Genomic DNA, 24,313 nt, shown 5'->3' with positions numbered 1-24,313 from the left:
GCAGAATTAGGCCATTCGGCCCCATCAAGTCTACACCGCCATTCAATCATGGCTGATCTATCTCACCCCTCTAACCCCATTCCCCTGCCTTCTCCCCAGATGTGTTTACATGGACTGTCGTGAAGCTTTTGATAAGATCCTGCTGGTTGGTGCAAAAGATTAAGGCAGAAGTGATCCAGGTTGTGTAGGCAAACTGGATCCAAAATTGGCTTGGAGATAAGAGGACAGAGAGTACTTGGGCTGTATGTTTTTTCTGAAGAATTCTGTAACAAGTTGAGTGTGGCAGGGATCACAGATCAGGCATCTTTGCTATTTGTCACATATTTATAACGTCAAGAGAAATTAAGACTATTGAAGGGCCTCGCCCCGAAACATCACCCATTCCTTCTATCCAGAAATACTGCGTGTCCAGCTGAGGTACTCCAGCATTTTGTGTCTATCTCCGGTGTAAACCAGAATCTGCAATCAGGCACGGAAATCGCTATCAAAATATGGGGGGGACGGGGACAGGGGGAACACAATTTCTTGGCAGCCGCGCACACATGCGCGCACTCACATACACACGCGAGACTTCGGAGGCTCAATCCAGAGCTAAATGCAGCTCAACTGCCTGTCTCGCCGGGTTAATCTACAGTCCTGCCTGGACTGACAGGACACCAGCGCTGCTTCTCCGCGCTGGCTGTAAACCTGGGCCATATTTCCCGCAAGTCCAGGCAGGGCTGTAGGTTGACCTGGCGGGACTGGCAGAGTTGAGCTCGGTTTCTCGCTGATTCTCTGCTGTGGCTGTGAGCCTGGGGGCACAGCTCCCATATGACTCCCAACTTCTCTGGCCACCCCCGGGCGTGGGGGGGGGGGGGGGGGGAGGGGAGGGGCACTCGAGTGGGGACGGGACAGTGCTGGAGAGCCGGGATCGATCCTGGCTGCGGATGAGGCGCAGGTCTGTGCCGAGAGTGTTTTGGCACTCCTCCCTCCTCCAATCACCACGCTGAATTATCATGTCCCGCCCCCAATGCCTGCTGACCGGTGTCTCTCTTGTCCAATCGGCGCCCTCGATCAGCAGTCCCACCCCCACTGCCTCGCGGAAAGCGGAGATTTCACCGGGTTTTAAAATCCGGATTACAAAAAATGGGGGGGGGGGACTGTCCCCCACCTCTCAAAACAGGGGGACAGGTCCCACCTGTTCCCCCCCCCCCCCCCCCCCGAGATTTCCACCCTTGTCTGCAGTTCCTTCCTGCAAATTATGTCATATGGTTTGCATTAGCAAGTTGATTAAATTTGGCACTTTCACCCTTAAGCTTCAAACTTTATCACTTAGGTAAAAAGACACAAAGTGCTGGAGCCCACCTACATCAAAAGTCTGCTTACCATCACACCACCTCCAGGTCCCTCAGATCAGCCGACTTGGGGTTACTGAACACCCCGCGGTCTAGGCATAAGCTCAGGGACGACCGTGCCTTTGCGGTTGGAGCTCCTAGACTAGAACTGTCTCCTCCATCAACTCTTTTAAGTCGAGACTTAAAACTCATCTTCACTCTCAAGCCTTTCTTGACGTCCTCTGAAGGAGGGCCATATGTATGTATTTATGTATGTACTTAATCTATGAACCACTGTTGTATAACGTTAGTACCTCCACCAATGTAAAGCACTTTGGTCAACGAGAGTTGTTTTTTAAATGTGCTATAGAAATAAAAGTGACTTGACTTGACTTGGTGTGACTCAGTGAGCCAGGCAGCAAAACCCAAAGACCATGGCTAGGTGGCATTTCGTGTCGTGACCCTTCTTTAGTCGGAAGAAGGGTCACGACCCGAAACATCACCTACCCATAGTGATCCGCTGAGTTACTCCAGCACGTTATGTCTTTTTATGTAAACCAGCATCTGCATTTATTTGCTTCTATAGTAATCACTTAATACATTGAAGAGCATATTGTGACTCTACATTCAGGATGACCTCCTTCTTAATGTAAAAAAAACCCTACAGTTTTTGCTCTTTCAACCAACTAAAAAATACATTACTTAGCAGCGCTTTTACCTTCAGTTGTAATTATTGGCTCCTCTGTTGCAGGCACTGGTTGAACTTTAGACAGCAGCTGCTGTTGAATTGATTGCAATTCCTGGAAGCTGTTCAATTTGAAAGCTGAGTCTGGGTCGGAAGTGATCAGTTGCATCTCCGATGTGTCTGCGCTCTTGGCCCCGATGGCAATGGGCACAATACCAGCCTGTCTCACTGCCTCTGCTGCCGGCCCAACATTGTCCCTGGATCTCCCGGCTGTGATGAGCACCAGGATCTGTGCAGCTCCAGCATCTCTCCTGCTGCCTGCGGCTGGGATGAAGACATTCCTTGTGACAAACTCCAGCGCTGCACCAGTGTTGAGGGGTCTTCCCTTTCTCAGTCTCAGATCTCTTATTGCATTCAAAACAGCACCTTTTGTTGAATGCCTGTCAAGGCCAAATTCAAACGTTGGGTGGGAATTGTATTGTACCACAGCAACCTGATCCTTGTCAGGCCCAACATCAAGCTCCTGGATTACTTTCTTCAAAAAATCACGGACCTGAATAAATGATCTCCCCATTCCGGAAGTGCCATCAATTAAGAACACGATATCTCTCTTCATAGCTGCAGAAAATGAAAATTAATATTCAATAAACAAAAATGGAAATAATTCATTCAATGTAATCTATATTTCAATCAAATATAAATAAACAATCATATGCACCCATCAAGGAAATATAAAGTTGCATTTTTTTCATTTTGTAATATTTTCTTCATGGTTGAGCTCTTAATATTCATTGACATAGAAACATAGAAACATAGAAATTAGGTGCAGGAGTAGGCTATTCGGCCCTTCGAGCCTGCACCGCCATTCAATATGATCATGGCTGATCATCCAACTCAGTATCCCGTACCTGCCTTCTCTCCATACCCTCTGATCCCCTTAGCCACAAGGGCCACATCTAACTCCCTCTTAAATATAGCCAATGAACTGGCCTCGACTACCCTCTGTGGCAGGGAGTTCCAGAGATTCACCACTCTCTTAGTCTTAGTCATAGAGTTATAGTCATAGTGATACAGTGTGGAGACATGCCCTTATGCCTGCGCTTGGTCCATATCCCTCCAAACCTGTCCTATCCATGTGCCTGTCTAACTGTTTCTTAAACGATGGGATATTCCCAACCTCAACTACCTCCTCTGGCTGCTTGTTCCATTAACCCACCACCCTTTGTGTGAAAAGGTTACCCCTCAGATTCCTATTAAATCTTTTTCCCATCACCTTGAAACTATGTCCTCTGGTCCTTGATTCCCCTACTCTGGGCAAGACGTTCTGTGCATCTACCCAATCTATTCATGATTTTGTTCACCTCTATAAGATCACCCCTCATCCTCCTGCGCTCCATGGAATAGAGACCCAGCCTACTCAACCTCTCCCGATAGCTTACATCCTCTAGTCCTGGCAATCTTCTCTGAACTCTTTCAAGCTTGACAATATCTTTCCCATAACTTGGTGCCCAGAATTGAACGCAATATTCTAAATGCGGTCACACCAACGTCTTATACAACTGCAATATGACCTCCCATCTTCTATACTCAATACTCTGACTGATGAAGGCCGATGTGCTAAAATACTTTTTCACCACCTTATCTACCTGTGACTCGTCCTTCATGGAACCATGCACCTGTACTTCTAGATCCTCCTGCTCTACAACACTACCCAGAGGCCTACCATTTACTGTGTAGGTCCTGCCTTTGCTAGACGTCCCAAAATGCAACACCTCACACTTCTCTGTATTAAATTCCATCAAACATTCCTCAGCCCACCTGGCCAATCGATCCAGATTCTGCTGCAATCGTTAACAACCATCTTCACTATCTACAAAACCACCCACTTTTGTATCATCAGCAAACTTGCTAATCTTGCCCTGTATGTTCTCATCCAAATCATTGATGTAGATGACAAACAGTAACGGGCCCAGCACCGAACCCTGAGGCACACCACTAGTCACAGGCATCCAGTCTCAGAAGCAACCTTCCACCATCACCCTCTGCTACCTACCATGGAGCCAATTTGCTATCCATTCAGCTATGTCTCCTTGGATCCCATGCTATCTAACCTTCCAGAGCAGCCTACCATGCAGAACTTTGTCAAATTCCTATTCTAATCTACCCAATACGTTTGACTGCACTGAGCCTGTGCTCGCTGGAATTTAGCAAGATGAGGGGGACCTCATTGAAACTTATTAATTAGTGGTAGAGTCCAGGACAAGAGGACTAGAGGTCATAGCCTCAGAATTAAAAGACCCTCCTTTAGGAAGGAGATGTGGAGGAATTTATTTAGTCAGAGAGTGGTGAATCTGTTGAATCCTTTGCCACAGACAGTTGTGGATGCCAAGGCTGTGTACTGATGTTTTTAAGGCAGAGATAGATTCTTGATTAGTACAAGTGTCAGGGGTTATGGGGAGAAGGTAGGAGAATGGGGTTCAGGGGAAGAGATAGATCAGTCATGATTGAAAGGCGGAGTAGACTTGATGGGCCGAATGGCCTAATTCTGCTCCTATCACTTATTCATAGCAAAAGGATTTGAGTATAGGAGCAGGGAGTTTCTACTGCAGTTGTACAGGGTCTTGGTGAGACCACACCTGGAGTATTGCGTACAGTTTTGGTCTCCTAATCTGAGGAAAGACATTCTTGCCATAGAGGGAGTACAGAAAAGGTTCACCAGACTGATTCTGATTTATCAGAACAGGCCTGTTCACCTTGGGCAGTTCTGCCTAGATTACCTGGAGGTGTGGGCAGATTTTCACTCATCGCCGTCATGCCAAATAGACTTGGCAGTAATTTCCCAAAGGGAATTTCATTTCAATAGCTGTTTCAGTTTATGACTGTAACCGGAAAGTGGTGGTGATTACTTTTATGAGATGGTGATTACTGTGATTAGCAGTAGCTTTAAATATTTGTAGCAGATTCAAGAAGCAGAATCTGTTCAATTAAAGAGAGGAAAGAAGTGAAAATAGACTTGCAGTGAGGAAGTAATGTGTAAAGTGCCTGTCCCACTTGGCCGTCATTTGCGCGACATAATTTACCCATCACGATGCACGACACGTGCGTTGTGACACGCACGTGATGCGCGCATGGTACACATTGCGCGCGCATTGTGCGTGATGACATAGGCAGTGGCACGTGGCCGTCGCAGGATTTTGCGATGTACAAAATCTTCGTGCGCCATCTGCGTCACGTGCAAATGACGGGCAAGTGGGACAGGCCCTTATCTGTAGCAATCCAGACACCTGAGAATTTTAGTTAAAACCTCAGATTTTAGTTAAAACATCATTGGAGATAGAGATAAAGAGCAACATTCTTGGAGCCATAACAACACTACACCGAATAAAGCTTTTTACCCCAACATCTCTATCTGAATCATTATGTGTCTATCTATACTAATTCCATTTACCACCACAAGTAGTGGGAACTTGGAATGAGCTACCAGAACAAGTACATACAATGTGTACAAGATATTTGGATGGAATTACATGGATAGGAAAGGCTGAGAAGGATACAGGCCAAATGCCGTCAAATTGCACTAGCTCACAATGACACTGGGCCTCCTCCATTGCCGGAGAAAGGCCACATGAAAACTAGAGGAACAGCTCCTTATATTCCACGTGTGCAGCTTACAACCCAATGGCATGAACATTAACTTCTCTGGTTTTGGGTAACACCTCCCCATTTTTCGTTCCCCTCTCTTTCCTTTACCTGTTTGAAGCCCCCCCCCCCCCCCCCCCCACACAGTCCCATTCCACCTTTATCCTTTTCCCTGGCTATATTTCACATCTTACACTCCCCTCTTCTCTCCTCAACTGACCCTCTTTTGTCTTTTTCTCATCCCCTTTTGTCTTTGTTTTATCTCTAGTGTTGGTACATCCACATGCCCGCCTTATTTTTCATTTGCCAGGCTTTGTCCCAGCCCCACTTCTTTTCCAGCTTTCTCCACCCTTACTACAATCAGTCTGAAGAAGGGTCCCATCCTTTTCACCCATCCATGAACTCCAGAGATGCTGCTTAACCTGCTGGCTTCCAGCATGTTTGGTTCCTTGTGTCATGAATCGTTCTGCCACCTGCAAATGTCTTGATCATAGCTCCAACATTAACATCTGCATTCCTGCATTTTACATTAGCAGCCTTTTAAAAGAGTAAAGCAGGCATTCAATTATATTAGTTGACAGATAGTTACTGCCACTTAAACAGTCCCTTAAAAAGCACAAGAATGATGCATTAAAAGACTTAAGAGCCTGTCCCACTTCGCACCGGCGACGACCTACGTTAACCTGGCGACAACCACGACAGCACCTACAGTGGCTTGCAAAAGTATTCATACCCCTTGAACTTTTCCACATTTTGTCACGTTACAACCACAAACGTAAATGTATTTTATTGGGATTTTATGTGATAGACCAACACAAAGTGGCGCATAATTGTGAAGTGGAATGCAAATGATACATGGCAGGCCCGTACGAAGCTTTTCAAAAAGCGGGGTGGCATGACAGGATTACAAAAAACCTAATGTGAAATAATGTGCACGCTGCGCACATCACGTGCGCGAAGCGTGAAGTCCCTCGATGCTGGGGTTTTAGATGCTCTCTGATGCATTCTCAGCCTTATTTTGGAGCATTTTTGCACCAAATTTATGACCAATATTTCAGAAATTAACAGGAACCTGAGAGGTAGCTTTTTCACACAAAGGGTGCTGGGTGTATGTAACGAGCTGCCAGAGGAGGTAGTTAAGGCTGGGACTATCCTACTGTTTAAGAGACATTTGGACACGTACATGGATAGGACAGATTTAGATCGATATGGGCAAGACGCGTGTGAGTGGGACTGGTTTAGATGGGACATGTCGGTCGGTGTGAGCAAGTTGGGCTGAAGGGCCTGTTTCCACACTGCATCATTCTATGACTAAAAAGTGAAGAAGCAAAATGCATGTAGATAAGTAGAGCAGATTTGAAAGAGGAGTGAAATGTAAAGGCAGAGAGAGGTTTATGGGTGGAAAGGAACATAGGAAAGGAGGGGGGAAGAGTGGGATTGGCAGATGGGTGAAGGGAAAATAGTCACAAAGTGCTGGAGTAACCCAGTGGGTCAGGCAGCATCTGCGGAAAATATGAATAGGTGGCGTTTCACAGAGTGCTGGAGTAACTCAGTGGGTCAGGCAGCATCTGCGGAGAATATGAATAGGCGACGTTTCACAGAGTGCTGGAGTAACTCAGCGAGTCAGGCAGCATCTGTGGAGAACATGGATAGGTGACATGTCACAGAGTGCTGGAGTAACTCAGTGGGTCAGGCAGCATCTGCGGAGAATATGAATAGGCGACGTTTCACAGAGTGCTGGAGTAACTCAGCGAGTCAGGCAGCATCTGTGGAGAACATGGATAGGTGACATGTCACAGAGTGCTGGAGTAACTCAGTGGGTCAGGCAGCATCTCTGGAGAAATGGTATAGATTATATTTCGGGTCAAGACCGTTCTTCAGTATTATTCATGATGTGACATGCATAGACATTCCTGAATGTTATCCAAACCATTGTGAGCTACTTTGTTACGGTGCTTGCCCTCTCCTATAACATCTCTGCTGCCTTGGGTGATGCAGGACAGGACACAAGCTTTTGGACACGGTGTGAAGCTGTTGCGTCTGTCCCAGCCTGGTAAAAACCTGGATGGAATGGATTTGGAGAGGATGTTTCCACTAGTGGGAGAGTCCACGACCAGTGGCCATAGCCTCAGAATTAAAAGACATTCCTTTAGGAAGGAGATGAGCAGGAATTTCTTGTCAGAGGGTGGTGAACTGTGGAATTCATTGCCACAGACAGCTGTGGAGGTCAAGTCAATGGACATTTTTCAGGAGGAGATTGATAGATTCTTGATTGATACGGGTGTCAGAGGTAATGGGGAGAAGGCAGGAGAATGGGTTTGAGAGGGAAAGATAGAGTCATAGAGTGATACAGTGTGGAAACAGGCCCTTCGGCCCAGCATGCCCCATCTGCACTAGTCCCACCTGCCCACGTTTGATCCATATCCCTCCGAACCTGTCCTATCCATGTACCTGTCTAACTGTTTCTTAAATGTTGCGATAGTCCCTGCCTCAACCACCTCCTCTGGCAGCTTGTTCCATACACCTACCACCCTTTGTGTGGAAAACATACACCACAGATTCCTATTAAATCTTTTGCCCTTCACCTTAAACTTATGTCCTCTGGTCCTCGATTCACTTACTCTGGGCAAAAGACTCAACCATATCTATTCAAATCATGATTTTATACACCTCTATTAGATCATCCCTCATCCTCCTGTGCTCCATGAAATAGTCCCAGCCTACTCAACCTCTCCCTATTGCTCTGGCCCTCTAGTCCTGGCAACATCCTCATAAATCTTCACTGTACCCTTTCCAGTTTGATGACATATTTCCTATAACATGGTGCCCAGAACTGAACACAATACTCTGAATGCGGGCTCACCAACTTCTTATGCAACTGCAACATGACCTCCCAACTTCTATACTCAGCCTGGCCCGCTGAGTTACTCCAGCACTCTGTGAAACGTCACAGAACAGGGAAGATTAGTAAGTTTGTTGATGATACAGAAGTGAGTGGTTTTGCAGATAGTGAAGATGGTTGTGAAAGATTGCAGCAGGATCTGGATCAATTAGCTGGTGGGCAGAGGAATGGTTGATGGTTGCATGGTTCCTTGAAGGTCGTGTCACAGGTATATCAGGTGGTCAAAAAGTACTTTGGCATTTTGGCCTTCTTCAGTCAGAGTATTGAGTATAGAAGTTGGGAGGTCATGTTGCAGTTGTATAAGACTTTGGTGAGACTGCGTTAGAATATTGTGTTCTGTTCTGGGCACCATGTTATAGGAAAGATGTCAAACTGAAAAGAGTACAGAGATCCCATCCTGGATCAGTCCAATCAGAGTTGTGTCATCCGCAAACTTGAGAAGCTTGACAGAGGTGTCTGTGAAGGTGCAGTCATTGGTGTGGCGAGAGTAGAGGAGAGGGGCGAGGACGCATCTTGCGGTGCACCTATGCTGAGCGTTTGCGGGTCCAAGATATGCTTTCCCACCTCACATGCTGCTTCCTGTCTGTCAGAAAGCTGGTGATCCACCGACAGAGGGGTTCAGGCACAGTCAACTCAGAATGTTTGGAGCGTAGTAGCTCTGGCACAATGGTGTTGAATGCAGAGCTAAAATCAATAAAAACAAAATCCTCGCATAGGTTCCCTGGTGGTCTAGATGCTGGAGGATGAAGTGCAGGCCCAGATTGACTGCATCATCCACAGATCTATTGGCCCAATATGCAAAATGCAGAGGGTCCAGCAGAGGGATTGTGATATTTTTCAGCTTGGCCAGCACAAGCCTTTCAACGGTCTTCATGACTACAGAGGTCAGTGCGACAAGCCTGTAGTCATTAAGACCAGTAATCCTTACCTTTTTGGGTACAAGGACAATAGTGTAGACTTTGAAGCAGGCAGGGACTGGTTAAAAATGAGTAATTGGGTTTGAAGTGGTGATTGGAGTGGGATGGATGTAGAAGGGCCCAGTCTTTGCAGACTGAGGTCAGGCTGTGAGTAGGTGTGAAGTGTTGGATGGGGTGATAAAAGGGTCCACTTTTTTCATACTGGAGTCTTGCCTTAAGTAGATGTGAAGTGGTGAATGGGAAGGAGAAGGTGCAGGGTCCATTCTTTGCAGACTGGTGTCTGGCTGTGTTTGTTGGGGAAGGGGTACCAGGGTTACGTTTCTCATTTTCAAACCTGCAGTAAAACTCATTCAGGTCGTTCGTCAGCTGACGATTTTCCAAAGAGCGGGGGGCTTTCCTCTTATAGCTGGTGATTTCTTGCATGCCCTTCCAAACTGAAGAAGAGTCATTTGCTGAGAACTTGCTCCTCAACTTCTCAGAGTACCTTTCCTTGGCAGCTCTGATTCCTCTTCTCAGCTCTTTATCGATTAGGCTATCTTTTAACTCTTTAACGATTTATGTCACAAACTATGGAATTCATATTCTTCAGTATTGTTATCAAGGTAGGTGGCAAGGGCCCAGCAGGGGTGGCGTGGACCCAGCGAGGGTCAGCAGGGGTGGCGGGGTGGCGTGGGCCCAGCGGGGGTGGCGGGGGTGTCGTGGGCCCAGCGGGGGTGGCGTGGACCCAGCGGGGGTGGCGTGGGCCCAGCGGGGGTGGCGTGGGTCCAGCGGGGGTGGCGTGGGCCCAGCGGGGGTGGCGTGGGCCCAGCGGGGGTGGCGTGGGCCCAGCGGGGGTGGCGTGGGCCCAGCGGGGGTGGCGTGGACCCAGCGGGGGTGGCGTGGACCCAGCGGGGGTGGCGTGGGCCCAGCGGCGGTGGCGTGGGCCCAGCGGGGGTGGCGTGGACCCAGCGGGGGTGGCGTGGGCCCAGCGGCGGTGGCGTGGGCCCAGCGGGGGTGGCGTGGACCCAGCGGGGGTGGCGTTGACCCAGCGGGGGTGGTGTGGGCCCAGCGGGGGTGGCGTGGGCCCAGCGGGGGTGGCGTGGGCCCAGCGGGGGTGGGGTGGACCCAGCGGGGGTGGTTTGGGCCCAGCGGGGGTGGCGTGGGCCCAGCGGGGGTGGCGTGGACCCAGCGGGGGTCAGCGAGGGTGGCAGGACCCAGCGGGGGTGGCGTGGACCCAGCGGGGGTCAGCGAGGGTGGCGGGAACCCAGCGGGGGTCAGCGAGGGTGGCGTGGACCCAGCGGAGGTCAGCGAGGGTGGCATGGACCCAGCGGGGGTCAGCGAGGGTGGCGTGGACCCAGCGGGGGTCAGCGAGGGTGGCATGGACCCAGCGGGGGTCAGCGAGGGTGGCGTGGACCCAGCGGAGGTCAGCGGGGGTGGCGTGGGCCCAGTGGGTGTGGCATGGGCCCAGCGGGGGTGGCGTGAGCCCAGCGGGGGTGGCATGAGCCTAGCGGGGGTGGCGTGGGCCCAGCGGGGGTGGTATGAGCCCAGCGGGGGTGGCGTGGGCCCAGCGGGGGTGGTATGAGCCCAGCGGGGGTGGCGTGGGCCCAGCGGCGGTCAGCGGTGGTGGTGTGGGGGGAAGATGGCTTAGGCACCGGCGGCAAGGGTAGGCGAGGGGAGCGGGCTCCGCCGCAGCGGCGTCTGGTGTTGGGGTTACAGCCATTGGGTTCAGATTCAGCCACTCTTGCCCGGCGACGGGAGAACAGAGAAATGGCCATTTCCAAAGTGGAAACGTTGATTTTTTTTTTTCCGAATTAATTTTTTTAATTTTCCGATATTTATTTATTTATTTTTATTTATTTTTTTTGGTGATTTTTTCTTAGGGGCGAAAAAAGGGGGGTGCGGTCGCACCCAACGCACCCCCCCTTCGGCTGGCCATACTTGGTTTTCAAATTTTTTTACAAATAAAAAACTGAAAAGTGTGGCGTGCAAAAGTATTCAGCCCCTTTACACTGATACCCCTAAATAAAATCCAGTGCAACCAATTGCCTTCAGAAGTCACCTAATTAGTAAATAGAGTCCACTTGTGTGTAATCTAATCTCAGTATAAATACAGCTGTTATGTGAAGGCCTCAGAGGTTTGTTAGAGAACATTAGTGAACAAACAGCATCATGAATACCAAGGAACACACCAGACAGGTCAGGGATAAAGTTGTGGAGAAGTTTAAAGCAGGGTTAGGTTATAAAAAAATATCCCAAGCTTTGAACATCTCACGGAGCACTGTTCAATCCATCATCCGAAAATGGAAAGAGTATGGCACAACTGCAAACCTATCAAGACATGGCCATCTACCTAAACTGACAGGCCGGGCAAGGAGAGCATTGATCAGAGAAGCAGCCAAGGTAACTCTGGAGGAGCTGCAGAGATCCACAGCTCAGGTGGGAGAATCTGTCCACAGGGCAACTATTAGTCGTGCACTCCACAAATCGGGCCTTTATGGAAGAGTGGCAAGAAGAAAGCCACTGTTGAAAAAAAGCCATAAGAAGTCCCGTTTGCAGTTTGCCACTAGCCATGTGGGGGACACAGCAAACATGTCGGAGGAAGGTGCTCTGGTCAGATGAGACTAAAATTGAAGTTTTTGGTCTAAATGCAAAACGCTATGTGTGGCGGAAAACTAACACTGCACATCACCCTGAACACACCATCCCCACTGTGAAACATGGTGGTGGCAGCATCATGCTGTGGGGATGCTTTTCTTCAGCAGGGACAGGGAAGCTGGTCAGAGTTGATGGGAAGATGGATGGAGCCAAATACAGGGCAATCTTGGAAGAAAACCTGTTAGAGTCTGCAAAAGACTTGAGACTGGGGCGGAGGTTCACCTCCGCCCCAGTTAAAATTTTTACTTCAAGAGTAAATTTGACTCGTGGAAATCTTTCATCATGTTTAAAGATTTTCACGAGTTAACAAGTTTCCCGAGTACCTGCCGCTAGCGTTACGCGTTCCGACGTTCCCGCTATGTTAATTCTACGTGATTACCACGAGTTTGATTTGTTTTAAACTTGGGATCACTCGTGGGTGGACTCGCACCGTGAGACAGGGGTTTAAGGCAGCAACTCTACCGCTGCACCACCATGGCGTCTTGATATAGCTTGATATTATTCTGAAGAAGGGGGTCGACCCGAAACATCAATCATTCCTTCTCTCCAGAGATGCTACCTGTCCTGCTGAGTTACTCCAGCATTTTGTGTCTATCTTCGTTGTAAACTAGTATCTGCAGTTCCTTCCTACACACTGAGTGTTATTCCACCAGCATGGATAGGAAAGGTTTCGAGAGATATGGGCCTAACGCAGGCAAATAGAACTGCCCTTTTGGTTGGCATGGACGAATTGGTTCCTAGCTGATTGGTCTTTGACTTTAACCATATTGGCTCAAACTATAAATGAATAAGAATCTATCGAGGTCAATAGAAATATGTTAGTGATTAATTTGACCGACGGCGGAAAATATATTATTTCACGAGTGGTGATCCTTGAGAAAAAGTAAAAGTAAATGTAATTCAGCTACCTCTGGTGTTGTCAATCGTGGCTTCTTCAACATGCACTGCTGGCTTTTCGGTGGGTGTTTCCGGAGCATGTGTTCTTTCAAAGGATGCAATCACCTGCTCCTGTAAGCCTGGCAGAGAAGAGAAATCCCTCACACTGAAGCCCAGGTTGGGTTTAGAGGCTATCTCCTTGAGCTGAGCAGGGTCTGCAGACCCTGATCCAACAGTTAGGGTTATCACGTTGCTCTGCTTCAATGCATCGGCAGCTCGCTTGATGTCATCTCCAGACCTCCCACCAGTGATGAGCACCAAAAACTGGGGGACACCGTCCTCTCTTCTGCTGCCTGCAGATCTGATGAAGTGGTATCTGAGGACAAACTCCAATGCCTTCCCAGTGTTGAGTGTCCGACCACCTTGAAAGGTGAGGGATCTCAGCACAGAGAGAATGTCATCTTTTTTTGAGTAGGTGTTTAGATAAAACTCTGTTTCTGCTCTGTTGCCGTACAGCACCAGGCCGACTCGCACTCGGTCACTTCCAATATCAAGGCTCTCGATTATCGCTGACATTAACTCACGGACTGGCGGTAGATTCGAATTCCCAACAAAGTCAGATTCGTCAATCAGGAACACAATGTCTCTCCTGCTGTCTGTCGAAGATAGAACTAGAATAGAGACACATACAAAAAATACACTAGGTTACATCAAACCAATTACAAAATAATTAAAGTTGACGAATCAAACCTTTTAAAGGTCTGAAGAAGGGTTTCGGCCTGAAACATTGCCTATATCCTTCGCTCCATAGATGCTGCCTCAGCCGCTAAGTTTCTCCAACATTTTTATCTCCCTTGCAAACCTTTTAAAGACCCACGTCATCATTAGAATTGCAAGGGGCGTGGAATAAAGAAAAACCTTCTTGCATTCCTGTCAAAAGATAAGGGAGAAGACAGAAAGTGCTGGAGTAACTCAGTGGGTCAAACAGCATATCTGAAGAACTTGGATAGATGACGTATCTGGTCATGAGCCTTCTTCAGACTGATTGTAAGAGGAGGGGGGGGGGGGGGGGCCGAGGGGATGAAAGATGAGAGAGATGGGGGCAGAACAAGTCCTGGCAGGTAAATGGTTGAAGGTTGATACAGGTGAGGGACAGGTGATAAGCAGATGGTTGAACAAAGGCCAGAGGTGTGAGACATGAGGATGATGGTTGTGAATTGTGAAGCTAGAGGAAGAAATGTAGGTGGAAGGGGAGGGAGGAAAAGGTTAATGAAATGTTTATTGTGTACAGGCTGTGAGGAGATACATCTAACTACTCTGTTGTAATCAGTTAATAGTACAGGTGATCCCATATTATGGCTGTTCAGGTTGCAGAAATTTGCCCATACAAAATTCACTCATCTGCTACCCAAAAAAGTAAATACATCAACACTAATTTTTTTTTCAACTTGCTTTTCTTGATAGATGAGCCGATGGATTTGTGCCATAGAAAGTCATGACACAGTCCACTGATACACTCTACGGACACAACATGGGTGGCCCGGCGGTATCGTGGTAGAGTTGCTAGCTTACAGTTTTCTCCGAGATCTTTGATCTCGTGTCGACCATGCTGCGAGTATGAGTCGAGGGCAAACTCGCCAGATCTCGCGGATTAGGTCGCCCAAGTGGGACAGGCCCTTCACAAAGGTTCACTGAACAGTCCTATCTATTGCCTGCGGTCGCAAGTGGCGGCTGGCCCAAACACAAGGAGCAGAGGGGAGATAGCTGGTTGAAAGAGGTGCACATCCTCCCTATACCTACTACCCAAGAATGCACCATTTGCATCCTTTTGTCTTCTCCATTTCTACCCTTCTCTCCCCCACCTGACTCATCTGACTATCAACGCCTCCTCACCTACAGTATAGCCACCTATCACTTGCTAACTCTTGCCCCACCCTTTATGGTGATACAGAGTGGAAACAGGCCCTTCGGCCCAACTTGCCCACACCGGCCAACATGTCCCAGCTACACTAGTTCCACCTGCCTGCGTTTGGTCCATATCCTGCCAAACCTGTCCTATCCATGTAATTGTCCAACTGGTTCTTAAACATTTGGATAGTCCCAGCCTCAACTACATTCTCTGGCAGCTTGTTCCATACACCCAACACCCTTTGTGTGAAAAAGTTACCACTCAGATTCCTATTATATATTTTCTCCACCTTAAACCTATGTCCTGTGGTCTTTCTTTCCACTACCGGATTTTATAATCTATCTCCCCTCTACACCATCAGTCTGAAAAAGTGTCCCAACCCCACTTGATGTTGGTCCATTTCCTGCCACTGTTACTACCTGACCCACATTTTGTTGAAGATCCCAGCATCCGCTGTCTCTTATGAATCCAGACTATTTGTTTGCCTGGGCATCACAAATGTCCTGACCACGCTGGATTATCGGAGGTTGGTAATAATCCTTCCGTGTTCCCTTTCAATGAATAGTTAACCAAAAGATCCAAAGAATGTAAAACTCCGATCCCGAGAAAATAATACAATAGTTTAGTTTAGTTTTTAGAAATACTGTATAGTGTGGAAACAGGTCCTTCAGCCCACTGATCATTGATCACCTACACACTCATTCCATCTATATCTATATTACTAAAAGTATCTTGACCACTTCCTGTTGAACTGTATATTGATTTTAGAAAAAGCGCTGCCACTTACGGCTGTGATTTCTGGCCATCTTACTCAGAGTCCCCCTCGGCTGTTCAGGACAAGAGGATTTTTCCCATCGATGAAAAATAAAAGAGTTATTAGTGTTTTAAAAATGTTGAGATTCTCTCTGCTGCCCCTGCTGGTGGGAGGGGGGAAGGTTTATAAAACCTGGAAGTGTTGTGCCTCAGTCAGTCTCTGCAAGATGAGGAAGTGAGAGGGTCACGTCTCTCAGCCTGAGCTGTGAATAACACTGAACACATGTCTACTATGAGTGTGGTTTTATTGACCTTGAGTGCCCTTAATGTTTGGGTTGAAGTAAAAGGTCTGCAAATGATTGCTTGGGAGGGGGGGGGGGCACTTACGGCTGTGATTTCTGGCCATCTTACTCAGTCCCCATCAGGTGCAGAGGATTCTTCCCATCAAAGAAAAATAAGTGTTGTTAGTGTTTAAAATATGTTGGGAATCTCTCTCCTGTCAATCACGCCATGTAGGCCACACCTTTTCCGGTGGGAGGGGATAGGGATTATAAAACCCGGAAGTGTAGGTGTGGCTCAGTCTCTGCATGATGAGGGAGGGAGAGGTCACGACTCTGTCTGAGCTGTGAATCAAATGCATTTGAATGTGGTGACCTAGCACCCTGCATGAAATGGTATGAAACTGCACTTGAATTTGCTCTGATTCCTCTTCTCAGCTCTTTATCGATTAGGCTATCTTTTAACTCCTTAACGATTAGGCTATCGGCTTGACGCATATTTGCCCCCAACCCCCCCCCCCCCCCCCCCCGAACTCGAAATTGAAATCTGTATATAATGATCCCATTAAAATGTGTATTTATGTCACAAACTATGGAATTCATATTCTTCAGTATTGTTATCAAGGTAGGTGGCATGGGCCCAGCAGGGGTGGCGTGGATCCAGCGGGGGTCAGCAGGGGTGGCGGGGTGGCGTGGGCCCAGCGGGGGTGGCGGGGGTGGCGGGGGGGGCGGGGGTGTCGGGGGCCCAGCGGGGGTGGCGTGGGCCCAGCGGGGGTGGCGTGGGCCCAGCGGGGGTGGCGTGGGCCCAGCGGGGGTGGCGTGGACCCAGCGGGGGTGGCGTGGGCCCAGCGGGGGTGGCGTGGGCCCAGCGGGGGTGGCATGAACCCAGCGGGGGTGGCGTGGGCCCAGCGGGGGTGGCGTGGACCTAGCGGGGGTGGCGTGGACCCAGCGGGGGTGGCGTGGGCCCAGCGGGGGTGGCGTGGACCCAGCGGGGGTCAGCGAGGGTGGCGGGACCCAGCGGGGGTGGCGTGGACCCAGCGGGGGTCAGCGAGGGTGGCGTGGACCTAGCAGGGGTCAGCGAGGGTGGCGTGAACCCAGCGGGGGTCAGCGAGGGTGGCGTGGACCCAGCGGAGGTCAGCGAGGGTGGCATGGACCCAGCGGGGGTCAGCGAGGGTGGCGTGGACCCAGCGGGGGTCAGCGAGGGTGGCGTGGACCCAGCGGAGGTCAGCGAGGGTGGCATGGACCCAGCGGGGGTCAGCGAGGGTGGCGTGGACCCAGCGGAGGTCAGCGGGGGTGGCGTGGGCCCAGTGGGGGTGGCATGGGCCCAGCGGGGTTGGCGTGAGCCCAGCGGGGGTGTCATGAGCCTAGCGGGGGTGGCGTGGGCCCAGCGGGGGTGGTGTGGGCCCAGCGGGGGTGGTATGAGCCCAGCGGGGGTGGCGTGGGCCCAGCGGGGGTGGTATGAGCCCAGCGGGGGTGGCGTGGGCCCAGCGGCGGTCAGCGGTGGTGGTGTGGGGGGAAGATGGCTTAGGTCCCGGCGGCGGGGGTAGGCGAGGGGTGCGGGCTCCGCCGCAACGGCGTCTGGAGTTGGGGTTACAGCCATTGGGTTCAGATTCAGCCACTCTTGCCCGGCGACGGGAGAACAGAGAACTGGCCATTTCCAAAGTGGAAACGCTGATTTTTTTTTTCCGAATTTATTTTTTTAATTTTCCGATATTTATTTTTTTTTTTTTTTTGTGATTTTTTCTTAGGGGCGAAAAAAGGGGGGTGCGGTCGCACCCAACGCACCCCCCTTCGGCTGGCCATGCTTGGTTTTCAATTTTTTTTACAAATAAAAAACTGAAAAGTGTGGCGTGCAAAAGTATTCAGCCCCTTTACTCTGATACCCCTAAATAAAATCCAGTGCAACCAATTGCCTTCAGAAGTCACCTAATTAGTAAATAGAGTCCACTTGTGTGTAATCTAATCTCAGTATAAATACAGCTGTTATGTGAAGGCCTCAGAGGTTTGTTAGAGAACATTAGTGAACAAACAGCATCATGAATACCAAGGAACACACCAGACAGGTCAGGGATAAAGTTGTGGAGAAGTTTAAAGCAGGGTTAGGTTATAAAAAAATATCCCAAGCTTTGAACATCTCACGGAGCACTGTTCAATCCATCATCCGAAAATGGAAAGAGTATGGCACAACTGCAAACCTACCAAGACATGGCCGTCTACCTAAACTGACAGGCCGGGCAAGGAGAGCATTGATCAGAGAAGCAGCCAAGGTAACTCTGGAGGAGCTGCAGAGATCCACAGCTCAGGTGGGAGAATCTGTCCACAGGGCAACTATTAGTCGTGCACTCCACAAATCGGGCCTTTATGGAAGAGTGGCAAGAAGAAAGCCATTGTTGAAAAAAAGCCATAAGAAGTCCCGTTTGCAGTTTGCCACAAGCCATGTGGGGGACACAGCAAACATGTGGAGGAAGGTGCTCTGGTCAGATGAGACTAAAATTGAAGTTTTTGGTCTAAATGCAAAACGCTATGTGTGGCGGAAAACTAACACTGCACATCACCCTGAACACACCATCCCCACTGTGAAACATGGTGGTGGCAGCATCATGCTGTGGGGATGCTTTTCTTCAGCAGGGACAGGGAAGCTGGTCAGAGTTGATGGGAAGATGGATGGAGCCAAATACAGGGCAATCTTGGAAGAAAACCTGTTAGAGTCTGCAAAAGACTTGAGACTGGGGCGGAGGTTCACATACGCCCCAGGTAAATTTTTTACTTCAAGAGTAAATTTGACTCGTGGAAATCTTTCATCATGTTTAAAGATTTTCACGAGTTAACAAGTTTCCCGAGTACCTGCCGCTAGCGTCACGAGTTACAACGTTCCCGCTATGTTAATTCTACGTGATTACCACGAGTTTGATTTGTTTTTAACTCGGGATCACTCGTGGGTGGACTCGCACCGTGAGACAGGGGTTTAAGGCAGCAACTCTACCGCTGCGCCACCATGGCGTCTTGATATAGCTTGATATTATTCTGAAGAAGGGGGTCAACCCGAAACATCAATCATTCCTTCTCTCCAGAGATGCTACCTGTCCCGCTGAGTTACTCCAGCATTTTGTGTCCATCTTCGGTGTAAACTAGTATCTGCAGTTCCTTCCTACACACTGAGTGTTATTCCACCAGCATGGATAGGAAAGGTTTCGAGAGATATGGGCTTAACGCAGGCAAATAGAACTGCCCTTTTGGTTGGCATGGACGAATTGGTTCCTAGCTGATTGGTCTTTGACTTTAACCATATTGGTTCAAACTATAAATGAATAAGAATCTATCGAGGTCAATAGAAATATGTTAGTGATTAATTTGACCGACGGTGGAAAATATATTATTTCACGAGTGGTGATCCTTGAGAAAAAGTAAAAGTAAATGTAATTCAGCTACCTCTGGTGTTGTCAATCGTGGCTTCTTCAACATGCACTGCTGGCTTTTCGGTGGGTGTTTCCAGAGCATGTGTTCTTTCAAAGGATGCAATCACCTGTTCCTGTAAGCCTGGCAGAGAAGAGAAATCCCTCACACTGAAGCCCAGATTGTCTTTAGAGGCTATCTCCTTGAGCTGAGCAGGGTCTGCAGACCCTGATCCAACAGTTAGGGTTATCACGTTGCTCTGCTTCAATGCATCGGCAGCTCGCTTGATGTCATCTCCAGACCTCCCACCAGTGATGAGCACCAAAAACTGGGGGACACCGTCCTCTCTTCTGCTGCCTGCAGATCTGATGAAGTGGTATCTGAGGACAAACTCCAATGCCTTCCCAGTGTTGAGTGTCCGACCACCTTGAAAGGTGAGGGATCTCAGCACAGAGAGAATTTCATCTTTTCTGGAGTAGGTGTTTAGATAAAACTCTGTTTCTGCTCTGTTGCCGTACAGCACCAGGCTGACTCGCACTCGGTCACTTCCAATATCAAGGCTCTCGATAATCGCTGAGATTAACTCACGGACTGGCGGTAGATTCGAATTCCCAACAAAGTCAGATTCGTCAATCAGGAACACAATGTCTCTCCTGCTGTCGGTCGAAGATAGAACTAGAATAGAGACACATACAAAAAATACACTAGGTTACATCAAACCAATTACAAAATAATTAAAGTTGACGAATCAAACCTTTTAAAGGTCTGAAGAAGGGTTTCGACCCGAAACATTGCCTATATCCTTCGCTCCATAGATGCTGCCTCACCCGCTAAGTTTCTCCAACATTTTTATCTCCCTTGCAAACCTTGTAAAGATCCACGTCATCATTAGAATTGCAAGGGGCGCGGAATAAAGAAAAACCTTCTTGCATTCCTGTTAAAAGATAAGGGAGAAGACAGAAAGTGCTGGAGTAACTCAGTGGGTCAAACAGCATCTCTGAAGAACTTGGATAGATGACGTATCTGGTCATGAGCCTTCTTCAGACTGATTGTAAGAGGAGGGTGGGGGGGCAGAGGGGATGAAAGATGAGAGTGATGGGGGCAGAACAAGTCCTGGCAGGTAAATGGTTGAAGGTTGGTACAGGTGAGGGACAGGTGATAAGCAGATGGTTGAACAAAGGCCAGAGGTGTGAGACAAAAGGATGATGGTTGTGAATTGTGAAGCTAGAGGAAGAAATGTAGGTGGAAGGGGAGGGAGGAAAAGGTTAATGAAATGTTTATTGTGTACAGGCTGTGAGGAGATACATCTAACTACTCTGTTGTAATCAGTTAATAATACAGGTGATCCCATATTATGGCTGTTCAGGTTGCGGAAATTTGCCCATACAAAATTCACTCATCTGATACCCAAAAAAGTAAATACATCAACACTAATTTTTTTTTCAACTTGCTTTTCTTGATAGGTGAGCCGATGGATTTGTGCCATAGAAAGTCATGACACAGTCCACTGATACACTCTACGGACACAACATGGGTGGCCCGGCGGTATCGTGGTAGAGTTGCTAGCTTACAGTTTTCTCCGAGATCTTAGATCTCGTGTCGACCATGCTGCGAGTATGAGTCGAGGGCAAACTCGCCAGATCTCGCGGATTAGGTCGCCCAAGTGGGACAGGCCCTTCACAAAGGTTCACTGAACAGTCCTATCTATTGCCTGCGGTCGCAAGTGGCGGCTGGCCCAAACACAAGGAGCAGAGGGGAGATAGCTGGTTGAAAGAGGTGCACACCCTCCCTATACCTACTACCCAAGAATGCACCATTTGCATCCTTTTGTCTTCTCCATTTTTACCCTTCTCTCCCCCACCTAACTCATCTGACTATCAACGCCTCCTCACCTACAGTATAGCCACCTATCACTTGCTAACTCTTGCCCCACCCTTTATGGTGATACAGAGTGGAAACAGGCCCTTCGGCCCAACTTGCCCACACCGGCCAACATGTCCCAGCTACACTAGTTCCACCTGCCTGCGTTTGGTCCATATCCTGCCAAACCTGTCCTATCCATGTAATTGTCCAACTGGTCCTTAAACATTTGGATAGTCCCAGCCTCAACTACATTCTCTGGCAGCTTTTATCCATACACCCAACACCCTTTGTGTGAAAAAGTTACCACTCAGATTCCTATTATATATTTTCTCCACCTTAAACCTATGTCCTGTGGTCTTTCTTTCCACTACCGCCCACTTGATGTTGGTCCATTTCCTGCCACTGTTGCTACCTGGCCCTCATTTTGTTGAAGATCCCAGCATCCGCTGTCTCTTATGAATCCAGACTATTTGTTTGCCTGGGCATCACAAATGGCCTGACCACGCTGGATTATCGGAGGTTGGTAATAATCCTTCCGTGTTCCCTTTCAATGAATAGTTAACCAAAAGATCCAAAGAATGTAAAACTCCGACCTCGAGAAAATAATACAATAGTTTAGTTTAGTTTAGTTTAGAAATACTGTATAGTGTGGAAACGGGTCCTTCAGCCCACTGATCATTGATCACCTACACACTCATTCCATCTATATCTATATTACTAAAAGTATCTTGGCCACTTCCTGTTGAACTTTATATTGATTTTAGAAAAAGCGCTGCCACTTATGGCTGTGATTTCTGGCCATCTTACTCAGAGTCCCCCTCGGCTGTTCAGGACAAGAGGATTTTTCCCATCGATGAAAAATAAAAGAGTTATTAGTGTTTTAAAAATGTTGAGATTCTCTCTGCTGCCCCTGCTGGTGGGAGGGGGGAAGGATTATAAAACCCAGAAGTGTTGTGCCTCAGTCAGTCTCTGCAAGATGAGGAAGTGAGTGGGTCACGTCTCTCAGCCTGAGCTGTGAATAACACTGAACACATGTCTACTATGAGTGTGGTTTTATTGACCTTGAGTGCCCTTAATGTTTGGGTTGAAGTAAAAGGTCTGCAAATGTTTGCTGGGGCGGGGGGTTGGGTTGAATTAAAAGCTCTGCAAATGATTGCTTGGGAGGGGGGGGGGGGCACTTACGGCTGTGATTTCTGGCCATCTTACTCAGTCCCCATCAGGTGCAGAGGATTCTTCCCATCAAAGAAAAATAAGTGTTGTTAGTGTTTAAAATATGTTGGGAATCTCTCTCCTGTCAATCATGCCATGAAGGCCACACCTTTTCCGGTGGGAGGGGATAGGGATTATAAAACCCGGAAGTGTAGGTGTGGCTCAGTCTCTGCATGATGAGGGAGGGAGAGGTCACGACTCTGTCTGAGCTGTGAATCAACTGCATTTGAATGTGGTGGCCTTGCACCCTGCATGAAATGGTATGAAACTGCACTTGAATTTGGTGGCCTTGCACCCTGTTTGAAGTGGTATGAAACTGCACTTGAATTTGGTGTCCATGCACCCTGCTTGAAGTGGTATGAAACTGCACTTGAATTTGGTGGCCTTGCACCCTGCTTGAAGTGGTATGAAACTGCACTTGAATTCGGTGGTCGTGCACCCTGCTTGAAGTGGATGGAAACTGCACTTGAATTCGGTGGCCGTGCACCCTGCTTGAAGTGGTAAGAAACTGCACTTGAATTTGGTGGTCTTGCACCCTGCTTGTAATGGTAGGGAAATGGATTTGAATTTGGTGGCCTTGCACTCTGCTTGAAATATAATTTCAAGGAATAGCCGTGAGTCAACTGCCAGCCCACCAGCCGTGAGTGAGCTGCCAGCACATCAGGCCTGAGGGACTGAGATGCCACCCCAAGAATCAATTTGGCCCACAATGTCCATACTAGCCCTCTGGAGACCAGTCCCTTCAGCCCACAATACCCACACCAGCACTCCAGAAAGCCCACACCCCCCACTGGCCACCAATATTGGAATTGGTGGAGAGGTGGAATATTGCATTGGTGGACCAGCCCTCCCATGTGAACATGGGACCCACTTAGTCTAGTATATTACTAAAACTCTCATCTTGTTTGTTTGCAGGTTTTGTGTTGCACTTCTATTTACACAAAAAAGGTACAGGATAGCACTACAATTTTTGGCCCACCTTACTCACCATTGTCCTGTGGTGTAAATGAAACAAGTTTTGTTCTGATTGATGGTATATTTTAAACGTATCAATGTTTAAAACCTAAATGAACAAAACAGCGCCCCCACCCATGCATGCGCAGTTGGGGGAGGATTCCCGTGCTTGTCTTTACTGGCGTCACAAAGGGCACCCAACGGGTCCTCAGCCATGCCTGCACAGTTGGGGCCTTTCCAGAATTCAGATTGCCATCTTTTTTTCACAACGGCGACACAGGTAAGATGACTTCCATTTTGCGGGTATCAGCCGCCTTGGCATTGAGGCTGGGGCTGCGTCTGTGGGCAGTGGCGGCCGGCTCCGGGGGCAGGGAGAGGCCGCGCCGACGATCCAGGGCCTGGGCGCTGAGGCTGTCTCTGAGGCCGACGGCCGTTGCTGCTGCTGCTCCGGGCCCGTGCAGCGGGCTCCGGGTGCGGGGAGAGGACGTACCGAGGATCCGAGGACTGGGCGCTGAGCCTGGCTCTGAGGGAAGCAGTACTGTTGCTCCGGGCGCGCAAGGAGGGAATGGAGCAGCACCCTCGAGATCCTGGGGAGGTGAGGAAGGAGGGTGGGGGGATTGAGGGAGGGAGGGGGTAGGGATGGAGAGGGGGGAAAGGGAGGTGAGGAGGGAGAGTGGGAGTGGAGGGGGAATGGAGGGAGAGGAGAGGGAGTGGGGGAGGTAGGGAGTGGGGAACACAGGAAGAGGAGTGCAGTAGGGGATGTGAGGAACGATAGTGGGAGGGATAGGGGGAAGTAAGGAGTGGAGGAGGTGGGAGATAGAGGGATATGAGAGGGTAGGGAGGTGAGAGGAATTATGGGAGGAGGGAGGGATTGACTGAGGGTAAGGGAAAGTAGATGGAGATATGAGGAAGGGATTGGGGGAGGGGAGGAGGAGAGGGGAAAGAAGAGGGAGGGTGAAGAGGAGGGGGAGGGAGTGCTGCGCAGTTG

General features: G+C 49.0%; 1 protein-coding gene across 5 annotated transcripts in view; it reads right to left on the bottom strand.

Annotated features, from left to right (window-relative positions):
- Positions 1–24,313, bottom strand: part of LOC116974989 (collagen alpha-3(VI) chain-like) — a 101,390-nt gene that overhangs the window by 24,049 nt on the left and 53,028 nt on the right. For 4 of the 5 annotated variants that reach the window (XM_033023633.1, XM_033023634.1, XM_033023635.1 and 1 more), the window contains 2 exons: positions 12,999–13,637; positions 2,032–2,616 (listed from right to left, as the gene is read on the bottom strand). In XM_033023633.1, the coding sequence (XP_032879524.1) occupies positions 2,032–2,616; positions 12,999–13,637 (1,224 nt within the window). Of the gene's footprint in view, positions 1–2,031; positions 2,617–12,998; positions 13,638–19,335; positions 19,975–24,313 lie in introns of all 5 variants that reach the window. The other variant, XM_033023630.1, reaches the window with a different exon arrangement.

The sequence above is a fragment of the Amblyraja radiata genome, chromosome 7 (assembly GCF_010909765.2).
Source record: "Amblyraja radiata isolate CabotCenter1 chromosome 7, sAmbRad1.1.pri, whole genome shotgun sequence".
In the NCBI taxonomy this organism is placed as follows: domain Eukaryota; kingdom Metazoa; phylum Chordata; class Chondrichthyes; order Rajiformes; family Rajidae; genus Amblyraja; species Amblyraja radiata.
This window is presented reverse-complemented; position numbering and strand designations above follow the sequence as displayed.